Genomic DNA, 17,207 nt, shown 5'->3' with positions numbered 1-17,207 from the left:
ATTCCAAACTTTACTGGAAGTTATTGAGAGATATATTTAAGTAAAATCTACTACCGATATTCCTCCTCTACAGTATACCTCTGTTAATGGTGATGCATGTGTGGCTTTTACAAATGAAGAGAAAATAGATGTTTTGAATGATTATTTTGCTTCTATCACTTGTATTGACGAAAACGACGCCATTTTACCTAATTTCTTTTCTGTGTGCAATAACCCATTTGATACAGTCTGTATTGATGAACAAGAGATTATAGATATTATTTCAATTCTTCCTGTTAACAAAGCAATAGGTCCAGACAATATTAGTCACAAGATGTTGAAATCCACCATGTATACTATTGTAAAACCATTATGTTTATTGTTTAATAGGTCATTAGTTGAATGTATTTTTCCTTGCAAATGGAAAGTTGCTAATGTTCTCCCATTATTTAAAAAAGATGATCCATCTGTTATGTCTAATTATAGACCTGTGTCACTGTTAAGTTGTATTGGTAAAATAATGGAACGAATCATATTCAAACATTTGTATAATCACTTTCGTGACAACAATCTTTTTTATAAATACCAGGCTGGATTTTTACCAGGTCATTCCACTGTATATCAACTAATAGAAACATATGATACTATTGTTAAAGCTATCGATGATGGTGAAAATTGTTGTATGATATTCTGCGATCTTTCTAAAGCATTTGATCGTGTGTGGCACAAGGGTCTCTTGTTCAAACTCAGAACTTATGGTATAGAGGGAAATATGTTTCATTGGTTAAAGAGTTACATAGAAGGTAGATCACAAAGAGTATTATACAGAAACTTGCTATCTGACGAAAAACCTATACACGCCGGTGTCCCTCAAGGCTCAGTGTTAGGACCTCTATTATTTCTTATATATGTTAATGATGTTGCTAAAGAAATGACAAGTTTTTGTAGATTATTCGCAGACGATAACTCCCTACAACAGTCATCTAAAAATGTTAATACTATTGAAAACAAACTGAATTCTGATCTTAAAAGGCTAGAAATTTGGTCGAATAAATGGCTTCTTAAATTCAATCCTACTAAAACTAAAGCAATATTTTTTAGCCTGAAAAAAGTGTTATTTATCCTAAACTCTTCTTCCAGCAAAGTCAGCTAGAATTTGTTTCTTCTCATAAACATTTAGGAATTTTTTTCTCGCAAGATCTTAGTTGGTCTACACATATTGATACTATTCTAGCTAATGCATATAAAAAATTGGGCTTGTTAAAAAAACTTAAATTTGTAGTCAATCGAAAAACTCTTTCACTCATGTACACAACCTTTATTAGGCCACAGTTAGAATACGCTGCCCTGGTGTGGGGTGGATGTAATATAGGTGACAGCGAAAAATTAGAAAAATTACAATTATGTGCTGCTAGAATTGTCACAGGATTAACTCTGTTAGCTTCTAAAGATGCACTTTACATTGAAACTGGATGGGAACCATTACAAGAAAGAAGGAAAAAGACTAGACTAACTACAATGTATAAAATTGATAAAAACCAAGTTCCTGAATATCTAACTGATATAATCCCAAACTTACGATGTAATTCATCAAGTTACAGTACTAGAAACTCGCAGAACTATAACATACCCAAATGCAGATTGCAAGCTTACAAATCAACTTTCGTTCCCCTTGTTATTGAAGAATGGAACTCATTACCTCTTAATGTAAGAAATTCTCCCTCGCTATCTATTTTTAAAAAGTCTATTTCTTACAATAAACAAATGCCACCCTCTTACTTCAGTTATGGAACTCGACGCTTAAATATAATACACACGAGGCTTAGACATAACTGTGTGCTTAATAGCGATCTTTTTCGATGTAATGTAATTTTGAGTCCACTATGTTCTTGTGGAAGAGTGAAGGATACCCATCATTATTTCTTCTCATGAAAAAATATACAGAAGCCAGGAAAGAATTTTTTGACAAATTTTTGCGAATGGGTAAATTACACACTGTCGATACTCACACTTTACTCTGGGGAGACAAATCGTTAAATGATTTTGAAAATGAATACTTATTTTCTATTGTACAAACTTTTATTAAAAAGTCAGGATGATTTGGTTGATACAATAATTATTTCTAATTGTAAATCTTATACAGCATGTCTATTACATATGAAATGTATTCTATTGAATGTGTTTTACTCTGATTATTATATATTACTATTATATTATTACTATTGTTATTTCATTTTAAGCTGAAACCCATGTATGTAAATATGTTTGACACAATGCATATGTAGGGAGAGGGCGTAATAAGTTTTTAGAACTTTTGCCCAATCCCAATTGTAAAGTATAAGCAATAAAATATGTTCAAATCAAAATTGAAAATATCATTAAAAGCTTTTTTTTCTTCATTTACTGTTTTGAAACAAAAAAAATGTTTAAAATAGAAACCGACTGCATGAACTATTTTATTCACATTTTAATACTAATATATGACTGTTCTCTTTCATATAAATCTCAATTAATCATCCAGTAATTATATCGAAAACATTATGTCGAAGGACTTTTACGACAAAGTTACGCATTGATAATATTTTATCAAAGGACTAGTTTGGGTATGCATAAAACATCCTGAAGAAATGATCAATCCTCTTTGACTGATAAGTGTTCTTTTTTTAATTTGTGAGAGAATAAATATATCTTTTCTTTATAAGAATTTGACTACACTTAATTGCAATGCATTTCCACTTCAAACTTTTTTTTTTATGTTTTGAAATAAAAGTTGGATGGATTTTATTTTTCAAATTAAATTAATTAAAAATCTGGATGGATTCTATTTTTAAAAAGTTAAAAAAAAAACAGACTGGATGAAATATTTGATTTATTTTTTAATTTATATATGACTGCATGTCCTCTTTCATACAAATCTCAATTAACAGTCTCCAGCACTTAATTATATCGGGGGACTCTTTCGACAAAGTTCTATAAGTATTGATAATTTTTTATCAAACGACTAGTTTGGATAAGCAAAAAATATTCTGAAGAAATCAACACTCTTCTTTGACTGATGAGTAATTTTATTTTTATTTGCAAGGAATTTATTAATGCTTCTTATCTTCATAGAATTAAACTATATTTATGTTGCACTGCACTACAATGGAATGTCAATCAAAGATTCATAAGTCCTGTTTTGTTTTACGTGATTTTATGTATTGAAGATAAAGTTGAAATAAAATCTTTAATTTTTTTTTCTTTTTAAAAAAAGTTAGAGACAGACTGGATGCTCTTAAATGAAGATATCATATCAAGTAGTGCAGTGCTGCAATGCATATCATTGTAATTGCTTGACGTATAGTGTCTACTTTTGAAAAAAACATATTTGGTCTATCTTTATTAAGTTAGGCCTAAACATTGAAATAAATAGGAACTTTCCTGTCTGACTGACGAGTGAACATCTTGAAACTCATTCAAACAAATTAAGCGCCCATTATAGAGCAATCAAGAGCGCTTTCTGAGCTAGACCTACATGCCTGGCCATTTAGCAGTATTTGTATAGTGAGAGAAACTCACACTACATGTAAGACCAAACTTAACAAGAGTGGGCGACTCTCTAGTCTTATATAGTATACCAACTTGTAATCCGTTAATATTGCCTAAACATTTGCATAATCGTTTTGTCTACGTTGTTCAAAGGGGCATAATTTGATTATCGAACTTTGGAAGAAACTGACATTATGCAAATTTTGCAACATACAATTAGCCGCAAGAGGAAATTTGTATATAAAGGGTGACTTTGGAGGGTGGATTGTGGGGAATGTTTCTAAAGGGCATTAACTAATTATTCTTGCTAAAATACCATGCTGTACTCTGCTGCAATCAGTGTAACACATAGTAGTGACTAGCAAATCATCCAATCAAAATAAACGTAGTTTGTTGTAATTTAATTGAAAATATGATTAAAAGCTTTTTTTTCTTCATTTGGTGTTTTGAAAAAAAAAATGTTTAAAAAAGAAACAGACTGCATGAACTATTTTATTCACATTTTAATACTAATATATGACTGTTCTCTTTCAGATAAATCTCAATTAACAATCCAGTAATTATATCGAAAGCATTATGTCGAAGGACTTTTTCGACAAATTACGCATTGATAATATTTTATCTAGGGACTAGTTTGAGTATGTGTAAAACATCCTGTAGAAATGATCAATCCTCTTTGACTGATAAGTGTTTGTTTTTTTTCAATTTGTGAGAGAATAAATATTTCTTTTCTTTATAAGAATTTTACTACAATTTATTGCAATGCTTTTCCACTTCAAACTTTTTTTTTTTTAATTTCATGTTTTGAAATAAAAGTTGGATGGATTTTATTTCATTCAATTTAAATTAATTAAAAATCTGGATGGATTCTATTTTTAAAAAGTAAAAAAAAAACCCAGACTGGATAAAATATTTCATTTATATTTTAATTTATATATGACTGCATGTCCTCTTTCATACAAATCTCAATTAACAGTCTCCAGCACTTAATTATATTGGGGGACTCTTACGACAAAGTTCTATAGTATTGATATTTTTTTTTATCGAATGACTAGTTTGGATAAGCGAAAAATATTCTGAAGAAATCAACACTCCTCTTTGACTGATGAGTGATTTTATTTTTATTTGTAAGGAATTTATTAATGCTTCTTATCTTCATAGAATTAAACTATGCTTATGTTGCACTGCACTACAATGGAATGTCAATCAAAGATTCATAAGTCCAGTTTTCTTTTACATGATTTTATGTATTGAAGATAACGTTGAAACAAAACCTTTTAAATTTTTTTCTTTTTAAAAAAAGTTAGGGACAGACTGGATGCTCTTAAACAAAGATATCATATCAAGTAGTGCAGTGCTGCAATGCATCTCATTGTAATTGCTTGACGTATAGTGTCTACTTTTAAAAACATATCTGGTCTATCTTTATTCAGTTAGGCCTAAACATTGAAATATATAGGAACTTTCCTGTCTGACTGACGAGTGAACATCTTGAAACTCATTCAAACAAATTAAGCGCCCATTGAAGAACAATCAAGAGCGCTTTCAGAGCTAGGCCTACATGCTTGGCCATTTAACAGTATTTGTATAGTGAGAGAAACTCACACTACTTGTAAGACCAAACTCAACATGAGTGAGCGACTCTCTAGTCTTATATAGTATACCAACTTGTTATCCGTTAATATTGCCTAAACATTTGCATAATCATTTTGTTTACGTTGTTCAAAGAGGCATAATTTGATTATCGAACTTTGTAAGAAACTGACATTATGCAAATTTTGCAACATATTTTTAACCGCCTGTTGAAATTGTATATAAAGGGTGACTTTGGAGGGTGGATGGTGGGGAATGTTTTTAAAGGGAATTAACTAGTTGCTTGCTAAAATACAAGTATAACTGCACAATACTGTACTCTGCTGCAATCAGTGCAACACATAGTAGTGCCTAGCAAATCCAGTAATTATATCGAAAGCATTATGTCGAAGGACTTTTTTGACAAAGTTACACATTGATAATATTTTATCGAAGGACTAGTCCGGGTATGCATAAAACATCCTGAAGAAATGATCAATCCTCTGACTGATTAGTGATTTGATTTAAACATATTTTATTGAACACAATCAATGGGATTGGACATAGGTTATGCCAACTTAGATTGTCCTCTCCAACACAAACAAAAATAACAAAAATATATACACGTGATGTACAAGCAACAAATATACAATAATAAAAAGAGAGAAGAAAGGGGGTGCAGAGAGATAAGAAAGGAAGGGAATGGGAGTGCAAGGAGAAAAGAAATAAAAAGGGGGTTACTAGTATAAGGGATACAAAATGGTTACGCTAGTTATTCGTAAAACGTTTTTGACTTTTTAATATATTTATGTACAGCTTTAACAATATTGATATTATTTTGTTGACCCAATTCTGGGTCCCCGAATAAGATAATGTCAAGGTCTATTGCTCCATTGTTATTCTGTATAGTGTGGAATGATTCCGTTCTAATTTCGGCATAATTTTTACAGTACAAGAAGAAGTGTTCAGTGTTTTCATTGATATATCCACAAGAACACTGAGTGTTATCTGAAAGTTTAACTTTAAATAAATCTGACTTAAGGATACTTACATTGTGTCTTAATCTTGTTAAAGTTGAGTTTGTTTTTTTTATCACCATAAGAAAAATATTTGGGGGGAGGTTCACCTTTAAAGAGTCTTTTTTTGGAAGCATTCACAGTATCGATGTTTCTAATCTCTATAGGCAAAGCATTCCATAGTGATATTGTAGATGGAAAGAATAAATTGCGTAAATCATAATGGGTAGTTTGTGAGACATCAGGAGGTAATAGATTTAATAAATTCTCTGGTGCGATACCATGTTTTATTTTATACATTAAACATAATTTTCTCTTTTCCCGTCTATGGGCTAGTGTTTCCCATCCTGTTTCATAATATAGAGACTTACGAGGAGCGTAAATAGGTAGGCCAGTGACAATACGCGCAGCTTCTAATTGTAATTTCTCCAGCCTATCACAGTCAGCTGCGGAAATATTATCCCATACTTCTGATGCATATTCAAAAAGTGGCCTAATAAATGTTATATACATTTTAGTTAAAAAGTCTCTATTCAATAATAATTTCAATTTACGAAGAACCGCAATTTCTTTTGAAGTCTTTTTAATAATGTTATCGATGTGATTTGTCCATTTACCAGAATTTGAGAACGTAAGTCCAAGATGACAGTGAGTAGAAGATGGGACAATCTCTTGATTATCAAACTTAAAATGTAAATTGGATACCTCATTTTCTTTACAACCAAACATTAATATTTTAGTCTTATTAGGATTAAATTTTACAAGCCAGTTTTTTTGACCATTCATTAATTTTTTTCTAAATCATGATTAGTAAATCTTTCTATGTCCTGTATATTTTTGGAGGTATTTGACACAGATATGTCGTCTGCAAATAGTCTAGAGAGACCATGGAGTCCACATGGCAGATCATTTATATAAACTAGAAAAAGTAAAGCCCTGGGGAACTCCTGGTTTGGTTCTTCCGACCGAAGAATTTGATGATTTTATTTTAACCTGTTGTGATCGACTTGTAAGATAATCATTTAACCATGCAAGAACCTTTCCAACAAACCCATATTTTTCTAATTTGTATTTTAAACCTTTCAACCAAACCGTGTCAAATGCTTTACTTATATCACAAAAGGCAAAGCACGTGACTTCTTTATTGTCTAGAGCAATACAGATATTGTGATAAATTTCTATTAATTGGGTCACCGTTGAGCTTGTAGGTTATATACTAGTTTATGTGATACTAAATGATTATAAATGTATTTAAACATCATACTCTTTCAAAAACCTTTCCAATACAGCTTATCAAGGAAATTGGTCTGTAATTGGATGGGTTTGATTTCTCACCTTTTTTAAAAACAGGAACTACACTTGCATGTTTCTCGAACTTTGTAAGAAAATTACATTATGCAAATTTTCCAATATACAATCAATCCCAAGTGAAAATTGTATAGATAGGAAGACTTTGGAGGGTGGATGGTGGGGAATGTTTATAAACCACTGACTAGTTGTGCTTATTCATATACAAGTAAAACTGCACCATACTGCACTCTACTGCAATACAGTGCAACTCATTGTAGTACCTAGCAAATCATCCAATCAAAATGAACTTAGTCAATTTGTTGTAATTTAATTAAAAAAATGATTTAAAAATTTTCTGTTTCATTTAATGTTTTGAAAAAAGGTCAAAACCCAGACTGCATGAACTACTCTATTCATATTTTACTAATATATGACTCTTCTCTTTCATATAAATTATTTGGAATTATTATTAAAGTATCAAAGAGGATGACCTAGTCCTTTGAAATTGTTTCAACAATGAATAAATACAGTGTTTCTTAGTTCATTTGAAAACTAGCGAGAAAGGAGGTCTCTGATGCATTTGTGACTGGACCAAGTAGATGAACTTTTAACAGTCTTGGAGAAAAGTTGAATTGGGATTCTGATATTGTCTTTTCTTGTGTTACTTTTTTGTATAAAAACTAGAGGTACTGTGAGCAGTGAGCTCACTAAATGATACCCCCGCCTCCCATATGATTATAATGACAAAGTCCTTCTCTTGGAGACCCGAAATAAGTGTCAGATCAAAAAGTAAAATAGGAGGTGCACAATGGCATCATGTAAAAAAGAATCTGTGGAAGTATCATTAAATTTTGTCTAGTGGTATTGGAGGAGTTGCGGATAAGAGATCGGTACCCTTCAATACTATATAAAAAATGGCAGTGTCAATGTTTTGCTCTGGAAAACCCAAAATGTGTGTCCGATCAAAAAGTAAAATAAGAGTTGCACAATAAGTATATGGAGATAACGAACAGTATTCAATCTCAAAGTCCATTAAACATACAAAATAGGAGCAGAGCAAACACGGACCTCCGAAACATCAGAGGTGGGATCAGGTGCCATAGAGGAGTAAGCACCCCCTGCCGACCGGTCACACCCGCCGTGTGCTCCTTGTCATGATCAGGAAATAACGGAAAAAATTCGTCGTCAATTCAGTGTAGAAATAATGGACTAACAATTGGTATGAAAAACGTCAGTCAGCATTTGACTCAATGATAATTTGTATTTGCTGACAAGGTCATTGTATCGACCATAGAACTTACGAAATGATGACTTTAAACGAGACTGCTGATATTTTAGCATTATATAACAAAGATTTTGTGAAAGTCTCATCAAATTTCATTCAGCGGTATAAGAGGAGTTGCGGATAAGAGATGGGTACCCCAAAGCGTAACAGACAGATGGACGGACGGTAAGACGGACGGACGGACGGACGGACATACCGATTACTATATCCCCTCCCACTTTTCAAGCGAGGGGTACAAAAATACGACAGAAAGTAACATCTTCCAAAACGTAGACAGTGAAGCAAATGGCACAGAACCCTGAATTGATATCAAAATCAGAAAAGGAAAAGCTTAAACAGCACTTATAATGATGAGCAGAAAACGGAAGAAAAAAATATTATACTAAGAACTGTAAGGCTCTCAAATATTCTATGGATCCTAAACACGGAAAACAATCAAAATGATTTATCCAAAAGTTTCATAGAAGTTAAGAAGTACTGATTAAAATGAAAATTAAAGGAGATGGCAATGGATCGGTCACACAGTGAAAAATTGAGAACTTTGTCAATTATCAAGCATACAGTCTTGTTGTGCCACCTGAAAAAAATGAAATATACATCCGGCAAAGGTGTGTGGTAGTAAAGATGGAGAAGATGCAAATGAAAGTAACCGGAAATGGTAACCCAAGACAGGGAGAGGTATCAGGGTATTGTCGGTGGTCTTGGTCTATGTCCCTCACGGCAGGATTGAAAAGGATGTAGCAAGTGAGCATGTGACAGAACGCAGAAGCAATATTAAATTATTTATTATTTATCAAAAATCGCAGAAAAATGCATAGATATTTTACAATATGTACTGATATATATGATAGTAAAAATGATGCAAAATCCCTGTAAACACACTTCAATCGTTCAGAATATATGAAACTATCTATATGCATAAACTAATAGATATACATTATACAGCCATCGATGGTATTAGTTCAGACTGCAATATAAATAAGTCCACCATTCAAAAATAATGTTTTATTAATTATAATACTACTTACGTTTGGAGGTAAAACAGCTATTTTAGGTCTAAAAATGTTCCTTTAAATCAAAACTACATAGATATAAAATAAAATAAAGTATAAAATACTGTAAATACTATGAATTGCTATATCGCGAAAATTGCATTACATACACACATTGAAATAAACATATGGAACTTTGGATGATATTCTAAACATGATTCACACAACCGTACGTAGTCAAAAACTTGCATCCAAACCATTTCATTCACAAGCTCTTTTTACAAATCCAGTCTTCAACTGAACACTGATTGAACACTGATGTATATGTACAATGAGTCTATCTATATTGATGTGGATTGTCCATCGGAACTTTCAAACAAAATACCTGGGTCAGCTTCTACAGCTTGTTGATAATTGTTTACAGGAGGTTTACATTGTAGATCCTCTTTATCAAATCCAGTCACTTTTACACCACTACTGGGATTATTGTAAATTTTTGGTTCTATCCTTACGGAATCACGTGATCCCATCGCAGGGTCTTCTGGGAAATAATTATACGGTAACAAAAAGAAACTGAGGTCCATTCCTGGTGTGTGAGTAACCGGAAGATCTTCTGTGTGGGGGATGTGCTGGACACCCATACTCACCCAAGCAACCAGATCCTGAAAAAGAACGGTATGTACTCTATAGACATATATAATACTATAGTATGTTCCATATAGAATAAATTTACTCAGTGCTTTAAAATAACTGATTTTCAAGTTGTTGACCGATTAAGTATCTTATTTGCTGTCATGAATATTCTAAAGAATAACTAATACTTCTTTAGAATATAAACTCACCTCATCTACAATATTTTCATCGTCTTTCAAAAAGTCATCAAAATTGACAACTGGGGATTTGGCGTCCAACCCACTGTAAATCGAACTGCATATTCTTTCGTTTTCTTTTCGTTTGGTGACTGCCATTTGATAACGCATCCAGGCCATAGCCGGTTCATTCCCTTCGCCTTCTGGTAACAATTGTTTACTCATTCCTCTACTCAGTAGCCTATACGATCTTGGTACGTTGAACTTATTGCTCTTTAGGTTGCTATAAAACAAGTGGTACTTTGGGGTATCAAAATTAAACTTGTATGCAGCTTCGCTTTCCGTTCTCTTCTCAGAAACCTGGAACTGGCCTTGAACAATTTTTGCATTAGGGTCTGGATTGAATCGGTTGGGAGATGCCGTTGTGGAAATGTCTAGAGTTCTATAGCGGTTCTGGGGTCCTTCGATGTCTATATCTACTTTATAGCTAAACATATGATGATGCAAGTTACCGTTGATGTCGTCACTGACCTGTACTCCAAAATTTGCAGCGTTGGCGGTAAACGGTGTGGAAAGTATGTAACCTGTTGAAACAATTTTAACTTCCATGGCTCCGGTGTGATAGAATATAAAGTCCAGAAGATAGCTATAATTTACCACTGTAAGGATTGACCTGAGTACAAGAATAGTATTTGGCAGTCCTTCATAAAATGCACCATGGAAAGGAGAGAAAGAATGGTGTGTTCGAAGAGGCATTCCTGTATTAATTTCAAACACACAAAAGGAGTTTTTGTATGTGATTACCTTCTCAGAGGATTCCAATACGTGGGAAGCAGGCATATAAGTGGCATGAGAGGGACAGTCAACGCCTGGGACTAACCCTTTATCTTGGGGACCAATCAAAGCGGTCGAATCAAAATAATTTGCAAACATCTGTGTTGGTTTATACCCGGAGTAAAATACACTTATTTCTTGTAAAGCTAGTTCGTAGACAATTCTGTTGTTTTGAAAACGGATGTCATAGAGCTGTGGGCCCCGAGTACTAGACATTCTGAAATCAAATTCCCAGTTCATGTATTTCACATGTTGACCTTTTACACTGTATCTTCGACCATCTGGCTCGATAGAAATAGGTGGACGCTGTGATGTTTTTGGGAACTCTGTACCTCGCCTGTATAATCTGGAGAACAGAGTCTCGGACAATTCAGGGAAAAGTAAGTGTTTCTTTTGCAATTTGTCCTCATTGTATTGTTTAACAAGAGAGTCGAGGGAGTCAAAAGTATGTTCATTGTACCATACTTTTTCAATCGAATAATTTGGATCGTCCATGTCGACCAGAACAGCAAAGTCAATAGGATGGAGAATGTAGAATTCTACGAACTGAGACATCCAGAACCAGTAAAGACGTCGATCTCGACCACTGACAGCAGAAGACATAAGTGAGACATATTTATAAGTAAGACAAGTTTCACCGCAATTGAGAAGTGACCCACCAAAGCTCTCCTGCAAAAGTTGGCGCGCCTTCTGATCAGTGACCTGTGTGATTCTTTCTATAGCACCACCATAATCTGGACCAGTAATAGGCCGATACTGGAAAGGAATGTCATCCTTCCAGATCGTGAAGTGCGTGGGATTAGGAAGTGGAGTTACGACTATCTCCATTATTTTGGTTATGAGTAGGTCTCCCCGAAATATTATGACCCTCGCCTCTCTAGGTGGCTTTTGTCCAGAACCACTATCAAGGTAGGAAATTGCGTCTGCTTTTTCTGGTAAATGAAGTTCTGCTGTAAATATGTAGGATGATTTTACTTTGGCTTTTGCGGGTCTTGTCAAATTTAGATCTTTTTGCCTATAAAGAAATTCCATCAATCCTTCCACTTCTTTGGAAGTTAAATCATGAAACATTGTCGGGTTATTCGGCTCTGATAGATCAACGGTCTGGCCTGACGAGCAAGGAGGAATCTTCTCAAATTTCTTCATGACACCCACCACTATAACTATGATTAACAGGAGGAGTATTATTATTCCAGCTGCAAACACCATGATGCGGAATCGCCCGATCGTCCGTCTGTGTTTCTCAGACTTTTCTTCATTATAAGACTCTTGTTTGTCCTCTTTCTTTTTGTCCAGAGGATCAGCTTCGTGATTGTCGTCCATGTCGGAATCTGAGTATCTGCAAGAAAAGAAAACATATTTTAAAATGAAGAGGTTCATTGGCCACAACGTTCGCCCGAGTAACCTTGATTAAACTGTTCTTCAAACGATTTTAATAAAAGATTTTCACCCTCTTTAATTCTCAAAAAGTTTGGTTCTCAAGTTACTCTCATCATGGTCTCAAGGGGTCATTATAGGAGCAAACTTTCATATACATGTATACGATAGAAGTTCCCTTTTCCTGCCCCTGTGTTTGACAGAACCTAATGAAAACTTACATAGATATGATTTATGAAAGAGAAACATGTCAGTAGTCTTTTTTCTCTCCAGCAAATGTTCATTTAACAAAACTGATTTTAATTACTGGTCAGATACAAAAAAGATAAAAGAAATAAACAGGTAGAACTCTTCGTATTATCATCACTAAACGTTTTTAGTATAACGTTGCAGCATAATGCTTGTTGACGCAGAATTTAATACATAAGGAGTTTTTATAGGAAAATTATTGTAATGTACACATTATTATTGCTACAATCACTGAATTGGGGGTTACATGTATGTAGGTCTCATAAAATTGGATTACATGAATGCACGTCTTCTCAAAAAACTAAGACATTAGACTAGGTTTTAGAACATTTCTTCTAAGTTTATCGGATTAAATCCAATTTATTTCCCTGCTGTTATCTTTACACCATGGAAAACAGTTAGAGTAGTGCATATAGATAAGGAATACTTTAAAAATAAATTTTAAAGATAAAAAAACTTATCTTTTCAAATAATCGTAACGTAAAACCCCTTAAATTTTTTATATGCTCAGATAGCTGATAGAATGTTTTATGTAAACTTTGCTGCTATAACGATGAACAATTTAACATTGTTCAGAAGCAATTTAGTCGTCATTCGAGATGCTCAGAATCAAGAACTGGTTCAGTGAATAACTATGTGAGAAATAGTCGTGTTAAGTTTTCTGTAATGTTTTGGCGTTGTACCTCATAATAAAGTTTAATTCAAAATACATTTTACTTGTACAATACTTTATATCGAATGAATTTTTAAAGATGTATTTCGATTTCTTTATTACGGAAGTCCATTTAGGACCTATCAAAAAATATTTTTGAATTCGTTATAATGATTTTTAGAATTCGTTATAACGAATGTAATTTGTTATAACAGATTCATTGAATTCGTTATAACGAATTTAATTTGTTATTACAGATTTATTGAATTCGTTATAACGAATTTAATCTGTTATTAAAGATTTGTTGAATTCGTTATAACCAAATTCTTGAAATCTGTTATAACAAATTAAATTCGTTATAACAAATTCTAAAAATCGTTATAACGAATTCAAAAATATTTCCTAAGCCATGAAGGTCCTAAATGGGCTTCCGTACTTTATGGATCAAATTACAAATATAAGAAGTTTGGGGATCCAATAAGTTAATAATTATAAATATTATAGATAATTTTTTTTACACTAACATCGAAGAGCCGAGTTATATTAACTTTTATGAAGTATTACAAAAAGTGTCCAGGGAAGCGCCCTTATAAAAACCAAAAGATATATCACCAAAAAGAACTTTTTTTAGACGCGTTATTTTCCGAAAAGAGGATTTGAACACGCATTATATAGCATTATTTAAGTCTGGGGTTCCTTGTTTATTAAGTCATTTCTAATGTTTATTATACGTGGTTCTCAACTTGAAATGACAACGTTTCCACATGGTTAAGACAATTATTTGAAGACTAAAGCATATTTACATAAGGCTTTGTAAAAGTATCATGGTGTAAATCAAATATTGATCACAGGCAAATACATGTTTAGTATATGCATGTAGTAAACGCCTAACTGGAATATTCATCGATGCTGTAAATTAATTACAAAGAAACAAACATTTCATAGATCATTGAAGATCTAAACACCTAGTTCATCGTAAATTATCGTTATATGTAAACATTCTCCCTTATTAAGTTAACACCCATGTAGCAAACATCACCTTGTATTTTTTTTTATGATGTTTAATTGTGCAAAAGTGCAACGACCAATTTGTCATGCTTGTCTTCAGTTCGATAAGTGCAAATATATACTAACTTTTCTTCAGCTGAAATGAACATGATATTGGATGTTAATCAGCCATGGTGTCTACCATGGGCAGCTGTTTTGATAATGTCAGCAAAGTTGTCGTTAAAAGTAGTAAAAGTAAGAAGTTTACGTGGTGGAAGTAAATAGGCTATAAGAGAACTGAAACGTGCAAACATTGCATGGACTTTATTATATTGCTGTAATTAACGTTATTTTTCGGTGCAGAAATAACACAACGATGCAGATATGTGAGACAGATCAATCTGAAAATTTAAAATGGCACCCGTTTTCGTGTGCACGCAAAAAAGAATCATAAACTAAATTATAAATCAACGTTAAATTAGAAAACTTTATATAGTGCCTTACCTTGTTGTGAAAAAGAGTCTCAAAGTTCAATTATGTAATGCGCATGTTCACAGATGTAAAGTCTTATGGGTAAGTATATAAAACGCCGGTGATTCAATGGGTAAATAAAGTGAGATAAACTCTCTGCCTAGTTATATCTCCCAAATATTGAGGTAGATCTCGTTGGCGGTAATAAAATCAATGATAAGAGGGTTAATCGTGAGAGATATAGCTTAAAATTGGGGTAACTGCACAAGGCGAAAAATATTTAACAAAAATATTTAAACTTCTTCACATAGTCCTATCAAGTCGACCCCCTTCAGCCAAAAGAATTATTCATCTGCAAGTAAGACGGTGTGTTTTATCCTTAATTTGCCGAGGGAAGTTTTATGGCTTCAAAGTCGGTCATTTTTGTTGGCTTGTGTAATATGTGTAAGGAATTGAAAATAAATAAATAAAACAGTAACTAATTAATAAAATTATAAAATCATATATTCATGAATTAAAAAATGGTAAAGAATTTTGAAATGATATTTTGTTCATTTAATGTTAGATATAAACACACCACATTATATAATTTTTTTATATTGTTAATTATATTTAAATGGAATTCCGTAAAAAAGGCTTTACCAAATTTACCATTAACCTTGTCATTAACCCATCGCAATGATGAGAATTAAAGACAAGATCACGTGGGTATCCAAAGATGCACTATTTACACTAAAGTATATTTGTCCTTAAAACTTGAAAAGAAACGATTTTCCATAAAAATAACGGAGTTTTGGATGCACATTACAATGGATCCTTTTCACAATCCTTAATCCTGTTTTGTTTACCTTCTTTTATTATCAAAAGGCATTCTTAATTAAAGTTTCCTAATGTTTTACCTTTAATGCCTCAGGTAAAGGTGAAACACATTAATTAGTATTGCACAAATTTACCTTTCACGACTTCGGCGCCTCATTGTTTCTAATTCTTCACCTTTGAAACTATGACGAGCCGTTTTGGTTATTTTGAATAAATATATTTCCCTTTGCAATTTTCGTAATATAAATTGTTATGCAAATACATGTTTGTTTGTTATGAATGCCATTTTGCACCTCCTATTTTACTTTTTGATCCGAAACATATTTTGGGTTTCCAATACCAAAATATTGACGCTGTCATTTTTTCTACAATATTGAATGAAGGTTACCCATCTCTTAACTGCAACTCCTCCTATACCACTGAATAAAATTTAATGATACTTTACCTTTTGATCTGACACTTATTTCGGGTCTTCCAGAGCAAAACATGAACTTTGCCATTATAATGGTATGGAAGGCGGGGATATCATTTAGCGAGCTCACTGCTCACTGCCAGTTCAGATGCGTGTTTGTTTCCAGATTGAGAAGAAATGACAGATCGAAATTGAAAACCATATTTAAAAATAAAAAATAGAATTAAAATACATGTATGTGCCAGCGTTTCAAAAACTCTTATGACATTTCAGTCTTTAAAAAAAAGTCTTAAGTACAGTTTAACCAAGAAGGCGAACTTCAGAGCACCAAAGAACTGTGGATATTACTCGCCAATCCTCATATCCTTCTCATATGGGAACTAGAGTTTTTATGTTAAGAAGTGTTAATTTAGCATTTTACGATTGCTTTGTAGTTTAACTCTATATTACTCATATATTGACTTAAATACTGACCAAAGAGTAGGATTGAAGATCTCATGTAATACCCAACGTTCTTGGGTTATTTGGAGAATTTTAATTTGTGTTCATCTTACAAATAATTCTTTTTTTTTTTTTACTATCTATACTGATTTATATCATAAAATTTAAAGGTTGTGAAGCACATTTTATGCTGCAGGTAATAGATTTGCAGAACTTAAATATCCAAACAATCATATTAAAAGGAATCAAAATTGGCGTTCATCTTATAGATGGATTGCGGGCTTTTAAGCCAGCGGTATAGCTTTGCTTGACAAAAAATTGAAACTAGTCTAACTTGAATATAATGTTTGTTTGTCCTCTCCCGACTGGATTGGTAGGTAAATGTAAGTGGGATTTTTCTCTGAAAGATTTCAACACCAGTGATGAATTTTCAAAAAGTATCACAAAAAAGCATAAAAAAATTATTTCTTTCCGGGGTTAAAAAGTTTTTAATC

At 32.8% G+C, this 17,207-nt stretch overlaps 1 protein-coding gene across 2 annotated transcripts; it reads right to left on the bottom strand.

Annotated features, from left to right (window-relative positions):
- Window positions 1–9,439: 9,439 nt before the first annotated feature.
- On the bottom strand, window positions 9,440–16,025 carry LOC134250686 (putative amine oxidase [copper-containing]). Of its 2 annotated transcripts, none has more exons than XM_062733051.1 (3): window positions 15,995–16,025; window positions 10,505–12,644; window positions 9,440–10,324 (listed from the first exon to the last, which is right to left on the bottom strand). In XM_062733051.1, the coding sequence occupies exons 1-3, from the start codon at window positions 16,015–16,017 to the stop codon at window positions 10,004–10,006; spliced, it is 2,484 nt and encodes an 827-aa protein (XP_062589035.1). In that variant the 5' UTR covers window positions 16,018–16,025; the 3' UTR covers window positions 9,440–10,003. The 2 variants fall into 2 exon arrangements, with proteins under 2 accessions (XP_062589035.1, XP_062589036.1); XM_062733052.1 differs by lacking the exon at window positions 15,995–16,025 and adding an exon at window positions 15,075–15,443.
- Between the last annotated feature and the right edge of the window lie 1,182 nt (window positions 16,026–17,207).

Source organism: Saccostrea cucullata, unplaced genomic scaffold (genome assembly GCF_032062105.1).
Source record: "Saccostrea cucullata isolate Sc308-1 unplaced genomic scaffold, CSIRO_AGI_Scuc_v1 ctg10, whole genome shotgun sequence".
NCBI lineage: Eukaryota > Metazoa > Mollusca > Bivalvia > Ostreida > Ostreidae > Saccostrea > Saccostrea cuccullata.
Note: the sequence above shows the minus strand (reverse complement) of the source record. Positions and strands in the feature narration are given on the sequence as shown.

Coding starts and splice junctions, on each gene's coding strand:
- LOC134250686 (XM_062733051.1), bottom strand. CDS start 16,017: ATGAGGCGCCGAAGTCGTGAAAG. Junction 12,645..15,994: donor AGGCGCCGAAGTCGTGAAAG/GTAAATTTGTGC, acceptor CTTTTCTTGCAG/ATACTCAGATTCCGACATGG. Junction 10,325..10,504: donor ATGAAAATATTGTAGATGAG/GTGAGTTTATAT, acceptor GTTCTTTTTCAG/GATCTGGTTGCTTGGGTGAG.